The sequence below is a fragment of the Barbus barbus genome (assembly GCF_936440315.1).
Source record: "Barbus barbus genome assembly, chromosome: 19".
Lineage (NCBI taxonomy): Eukaryota > Metazoa > Chordata > Actinopteri > Cypriniformes > Cyprinidae > Barbus > Barbus barbus.
Genome location: NC_136747.1, coordinates 25,712,072 through 25,719,073, shown reverse-complemented (window position 1 = coordinate 25,719,073; position 7,002 = coordinate 25,712,072). Strand labels below are relative to the sequence as shown.

Sequence of the window (7,002 nt, the reverse complement as noted above, 5' to 3'; positions counted from 1 at the left end):
TAAAATATCAGTTTTCTATTTTAATATATATTAACATATAATTTATATCTGTGATGCAAAGCTGAATTTTCAGCATCATTACTCCAGTCTTCAGTGCCACATGATCCTTCAGAAATCATTGTGACTTTTTTTTTTTTTACATTTTAATCAATGTTGAGAACATTTGTGCTGCTTAATATTTTTGTGGGAACTTTTTCAAGGTGTTTTTGATAAATAGAAAGTTGAAAAGAACAGTATTTATTATGTGTGTTTGCACATGTTGAAAATAGTGAACAAGTGAGCGATTTCGGACACAGCAACAGTGCTCTGGTCCCGTTCTCGTCTTCACATGATCTCACGCATGTCAGCGTTCAGACTGGTGAACGCACAAAAGCGTTCTGTGCATCTGAGAATAGCATGGAAAAAAACAGCACATAAATTACCTCTTTCTTCTCCCCTATGAATCCATTTTGGAGTAATCTTTATGACGTACTTTCACTGCTATGTCCTTCCATCGCTTTGATATTCTTGGATTCCCAAAAAAGGGTTATTTCTGTAAGCGCACAGTTATGGTTTTCATTAAGTTACAAGAATATGTGAATTGTCCATTAGTGCTGCACTAAAGAAGCACTACAGTTCGTCCTGTGCCGTGCACCACTTTGTATGTTCCCAAGGCCCATTTGCTTTGAGCATGACTCCTCTTTTTCTCTCTTTTTTCTCATCTCCCTCTCTCCCCCTCTCTTTCTCTCCTGCGCGTCTGTCTGTCATTCTGATTAGAGACGGCGGGGTCGTGCCACAAAGGAGAGGAGCGAAAGAAAACATCTCAGAACGAGGCCACAAACCAGATCTTTGTCTCTTTCCCTGTCTTGCTCATTTTGAGTCAGTTGCTTATGCACCAGCAAATGGCTGTATTCAGTGTTTTACACCCAGAGCCGTCTTCAAATGAACATCAATCACTGATAGACGTCAGTTTTTCCTCCAGCGTTAATTAGAGTGTAATCATCGAGGTTGAGCATTATGTGTGAAATGTATCATGGCTAATGAAAGACAAATGTTGTTTATCATTTATTTTGCCATCGCTTACATTTAAAGATTAAGTGTGGGGTTTCGTCGCGTTCTCAGTATTTGGAAGTTTGGAGATGAGGTTCGCATACAAGACGAAGTCAAGGCCTGGCCTATGTGCGTGTGTTCGCTAGTAGCATTAACGCTGAACTGGTAATTTAGCACTTACGTGCAAATGCTTTACAAATGTCATCTACTACCCTTGAGTTTCCACTGACAACTGCTCCCGTTCTGAGAGCGAGAAAGGGAGGCGGTGGAGGAAAAGAATGAGAGATAAGGAAAAGAGAAGGCCACCCACAGACTCTCATTCGTTTCTCACTCCAGCCCACATTTAGCACTCTCTATAACAATTGCATTTTTCTGAGTAAACAACCTTGAAGAACATTCTGTCGCGTTCGATCCATATGCTACGACGCTGTGACACTTCGCTTTGCACAAATAATAAGCTATAATTTCAGCATCTGTTGGATCCATGGCCTTTTCTGCAAAAGGTTATTGTTCGTTTACAGTCCTCAGCTTATATTTATGTCTGTTAAACTTACTTTCAATGCCAACAATGTTGGTTTCCAATGTTACTTTTTTAAGCAAGCTCATCCTCAAACTTTCAGTCATATCAGCAGGGGCGAAGGAACATACAAAAAAATCCATGAGTGTTTCATTGGTGGAATAACCTTAGAAAAAATACAAGTTGTCAAGCTTCAAAAACGTACTAAATTCATATCAAAGCATCATGTATGCACAAGTTGCATGCGCTACCTCTTTGAACTCCATTCATGAACAGAGCAGCACTGATATTCTTCTAAACTGAGCTCCACTGAAGAAAGAAAGACATTTGGATTGGAAACAACGTGAGGATGAATAAATCAAGACAGATTTGCAGTCTCTGTGCGAGCCATTATTCAGTAAGTAACACAACAAGCCTTAATACAAAGCTCATTTTTAGCAGTGTCAACTTTGAGGAATGTGAGACCACCACTGACAAAAGATTTGATTGATTTTCTGTGGGACAGCATGTCATCAGCACCTCGCTATGTTAGCCAAGATTGTTTTTTTTATTGCATCGACTTACAATCTAACAAGGTACTTTCGGTATATAACCCATCTTATTCAGCCTTGGTTGAGCATAACCAAAAACAGAACAAACAAAAAAACTAAGAAAATAAATACATAAGATGCTTCAAAAATAAAATACAACAAAATGGGCTATTAAAGTAAATTATACAAAGGGGATTTCTTGTTCTCATTTAAAGATTTGTGACCCTGGACCACAAAACCAGTCATAAGTAGCATGGGTATATTTGTAGCAATAACCAAAAATACATTGTATGGGTCAATTTATTATATATATATAAAAAAAAATTTTAATGCCAAAAATCATTAAGATATTAAGTAAAGATCATGTTCCATGAAGATAATTTGTAAATTTCCTACGGTAAATATATCAAAACTTAATTTTTGATTAGTAATATGCATAGCTAAGAACTTTATTTGGACAACTTTAAAGGCGATTTTGTGAATATTTCGATTTTTTTGCACCCTCAGATTCCTGATTTTCAAACAGCCTATGAATCTCAGCCAAATATTGTTATATCCTAACAAGCCATACATCAATGGAAAGCTTATGCATTCAGCTTTCAGATGATGTATAAATCTCAATTTCAACAAACTGACGCTTGTTTTGTGGTCCAGGGTCACATTTGTATAAGACATGTTAGCCAGGATCGGACGGCGTTGGCGGTCTCCGCAGTGACGGCGGTATAAATGGCGAGTGGGCGTGGCTACGCGAGCTCTCCGCCCCTCCCCCGCATCGCGTGGGCTGGAGGAACGAAACACGACACCCAGATAGAGGAGGAGGAGGAGGAGGGAGAGAGTTACACGGAGTGAGTGGAAAAAGAAAAAGTCCGTGGAAAGAGAGGGAGAAAAGTGGATCGGGCATTTCTGCCTTCTCATTTGTTTTGATTTTGTCGGCTTCGCCTCGTGTTTCAGCGAGAAGGCTTAAATATGCAACTTCGCAGCGTATATGAAGTAATCAGGAGTTCAGCGCGGACACGGTCCTCCTCCATCGGCACGACGCGCTCCGATATCTGACCGTTAAAGAGCGATTCTGTCCGGCCACAAGGCAGCGGCGAGCGTCCTCCACGTTGGGGAGGAAAAACAAAACGCGAAAACTCCAAACAAACCGGGGGAGGACGAGTGAAGGGGCTGGATTTGAGGAGGAAAAGTTTACAGAGGAGTTTTGTGTGCGATCCTGAGCTCACCGAGAGGAAGAAGTTCATTTCATCTCTCTCTCTCTCTCTCTCTCTCTCTTTCTCAGTTAGCACGACTGCTAACGAAGCGGCTAAACTCTCCAACATGAAGACCCCGGGCGACACGGGTAAGTTTTCCCACACAACAACAACAACAGATCAGTTTAATCCAACTTTAGATTACTGTTATAAGCAAGGCAAGATGCCAGACACGTATTTTAGAGAGTTTTGTCGTTTTAGATGAGTTTAACTCTTGTTATGCAGCCCGCTAATTCCGCTCGGATTGGATGATAGAGGATAATATTCGTATTTCAAGCGATTTTTTTGTGCACAAACTTTAGTCAGACAAGTGTTAAAAGTCACAGTGTTGTTTTGAAGGGTTTGTGAAGATGAAAGTATGAACAAGCTGGCAGCTAAAGTTAGTTTTAATGAGTTTGGGGTCTTTCGTCAGGTTTTGTGTTGCTATACAGATCACTGCCATATTGTATGACATCTAACGTTACAGGTATTTGTTTGTAGCTGTCATTCTGTCTGGCTCGTTTACCCAAAAAGTTTGCTTATTTCGTTTAAAATCGATATTTTGGAGCACACAAGTTTTCACAACTTTTGAACCGCCCCGACTTGGACAGTCAGGTCTGTTTTAGATGTAATTCACATGGGAAACGCTCCCAGGTGCGTTAAACTTTATGAGAAACTGTGAAGGTGTTTAAAACGGCTTTATAACCGCTTGTGTTGATCCAGTATGGCATCCACCATTTGCGAGCAACTTTCAGCCATTTGGCCCTGAGAAAGTGGCATCCCATCACAGCGCCTCTCTGTGTGTGCTGGAGGATTTTACACAAGATATTTCACATTTCTGCTTGCTTTGTGTTTACTGGTGTGTTCAGTTCCTTTAGAGGGTCTTGTGTCTAAAAATGTAAAGTTAAATGTCTTTTAAATGTTTCACGCGGCTACAGCTCTTTCAGTAAGTCCTGCTTTTCTTTGTTTACTTTGTACGGAGGCTAAGCTGACAATCACTTTTACTTGCTTGGTCTGGTTGTTTGACAAGCTAAAACCACTTTTCTGTACCCTTCAAATGAGCAGGAACGTAATAAGATTTTTACTTTCAGTTTTACATTACGTAATTGTAATATAAACAACATATTAAAGATATGAACATGTGTTCAGTTCATGTTACTACTAGATTAAGACTCTACTACTAGATGAACTCATCAGACTATTTGTAATATCACCCTTGTGCATCTGTTATCTTAAAGTAGTCTTGCATTGTAATCTGCGCTTTAGCAGCTTGATTCATAATAACCTGGTGAATATTCATCTGCTTGTATGGAAAAATGCTGCCAGTTCATGTCAGTTCAGTCTCTGTTGGGTGTCTGAGCTCCACCAACGCTGAAGTCGTGGTCTTATGCATTAAACCATTAGCTAATTCTTCCATTCGTCCTCCCCCTCATTTGGTCTGCAGTATAAAGTAAGCCTTCTTATGGTATGGTAGAAGTTTTCCATGTTGTGCGTCGTGTCTGGGACACAAGTCTGCGTTTTCGTGTGGGCGTGCAGAGGTGGGGTTCTGCACACGCTTACTAGCTCATGTCAGCTCCAAACAGAGTAGGATTTTAAAGGTAGCAGAACTCACAAAGTCTCTGATCTTAGTCGTTTTCATTGACCCCAGGGCATTTCATTAAGTGTTCCTGCATGAGAAGTCCATTGTGGCTAACAATGCCCAACGTGTAGGTCAGGCATGTGCTGGAATTGATTTTATCCATCACCCAACCCTTTACTTTAAGATTGGAAAACAAACAGAAGGTGAAAAGAGTTCCTACAAGCGGAAATGAGCTGTACGGTTAGTCTTTGTGCCATATCAAATTGTTTCTTTTAGGTGAGGTGTTCCCCGCCCAGGTCACCTAGGCTTTGTGTTGGAGCGATGAGATCGGCCCCTTTCTTTTGAATAGCTACTTTGCCACCCAAGAGTCACCTAAACCAGCTATTTTACCTGTCGGTTAATAATATTGTGTTGCCGTACTGCTTTGATCACATGTGGGTTTTTTCCTACTGTTAAGTTTTGTATCAGAATTCAGCTTAGATCACAGAAAAACACATTTATTTTGTCTTAAACCTCTGCGGTTGAAGTTCCAGTGTGCTTCTCGCTAGAGTTTATGCAAAAAGATACACCGTTGCATCAGTCGTTTGCACTTTGGCACTCTTGTTTGGCTGTCAACTCTCGCCCAGCTAAGCATGATATCTGTCTGTCTGCCTTGTAGGCCAATAAGTGGCCTATTTTTGGTGCCTTTTTCCAATTGCGTTATTCCTTATATCAACAGTTTGCCACATGTGGGTCTCACATCTGGAACCGGGCTCTCTGTTGTCTCTTCCAGCGTTTGAAGTTTAAGGGACCCACATGGGCAATTAGCCAGTGCTTTGGGAGGGTGGCGGAGGGTGCCATTATTTTTCAAAGGAGGGTCTGGGTCAGGGTGGGCTGAGCGTAGGTGTTGGTGTTTAATTTCTCCTTCGCTATGATTCACTGTTCCATTGGCAAGAACGTGCCATGGGTGTTTCTTTTTACTATTTGGATGTTTTTGCATATTTTTTTTCGTTTTCTTTTCCCTCTTTGTGAGCAGAAGTCATTGAGATGAGTGTTAATGCTGTGTTAAATTCAACCTGAAACCTTCAGTTTGAAAATGCAGCTTCTCCATAACAAACCATTGAGTATGGAGGAACCTTTTGTTTTAATTGTTTGGATTCCTTTTAGACAACTAGTCTTGCTTTTTGAGTTAACGTGTAATCAGGCCCGTTTACTTGTATGGCTTAACCTGTCTAGAGTCGCTCAGGAAGTGTGCATGCGATTGGCTGCTGTGTTTTATGTGGCTCGGCAGATTGGCTGTGTTTCCTGCCCTGTGCTTTTTTTCCTGGAAACACTGTAGCAAACATCTAACCCAACCACACAGTGAGACTCGTATACTACGATTTGACCTATAGTGACACAGTTTACTTTAAGTATTAAGCTTCTTTTCGGAATATTTAGAAAATTATCCTAGCAGAAGTGAAGTTTAGATATCAGCTACCAGATACTTTGAAGCTTCCTCGTCACATCTGTAGACTTTTTTCCTCCCATTATGAGTTATTATTTTTCCATTTGAATGAGGCTGGCTCCTGCCAGAGCTAAAGTTAGTTCAAACAGAAATTTTCTGCTTAAAATATAGACAGTAATATATAGTAGGAAAGCTTGTGATGAGCTCCTGTTGTCAAAGGACATCCTGTTGGGTTTGTGCAAGGCATTTTCCGGCATCTAAAGATGGATTCAATCACTGTGACCTGAATAATATGGCTCATCTTAGTTCAGAAGGGCTTGAAATACCTTCTCTTTTTATCTTTATTGAGTCAGTCTTATGTGTTTTCCTGTTTGTAGTCTCAAATCAATAGGCCTACCTGTTTGTCAGATTCAAGCTAGTTTTCTTGAAAAACAGGGTGGCTCTTATGATGAGCAATGCGGTTTGTAACGGTGTGCTCATCGCATATGATTTCTCTATCATTGTTTCTCTATAGTACGCAGGTGGTGTAAAGTTCAGGTGGCGCTTTGTCATCTAGCGGCACACCTTTCTTTAATCTGCATCTCAGGTGCCCTTGTCTCTAATGCCAAGCAGGTTGCTAACCGAGGTTTGAGCTCAACTGACTTGTGGAGTGTTGTGTCTAGTGGAGACCACAGTTTGGTGGGAACTCTGAG

General features: G+C 40.8%; 1 protein-coding gene across 2 annotated transcripts in view; it reads left to right on the top strand.

Annotated features, from left to right (window-relative positions):
• Nucleotides 1-2,877: 2,877 nt before the first annotated feature.
• The window catches only part of LOC306885683 (ETS domain-containing transcription factor ERF-like), a 30,548-nt gene continuing 26,423 nt past the window's right edge, over nucleotides 2,878-7,002 (top strand). The window contains exon 1 of one of the 2 annotated variants that reach the window (XM_079442372.1): nucleotides 2,878-3,415. In XM_079442372.1, the coding sequence (XP_079298498.1) occupies nucleotides 3,394-3,415 (22 nt within the window). In that variant the 5' untranslated portion in view covers nucleotides 2,878-3,393. The remainder of the gene's footprint in view (nucleotides 3,416-7,002) is intronic. The other variant, XM_079442373.1, reaches the window with a different exon arrangement.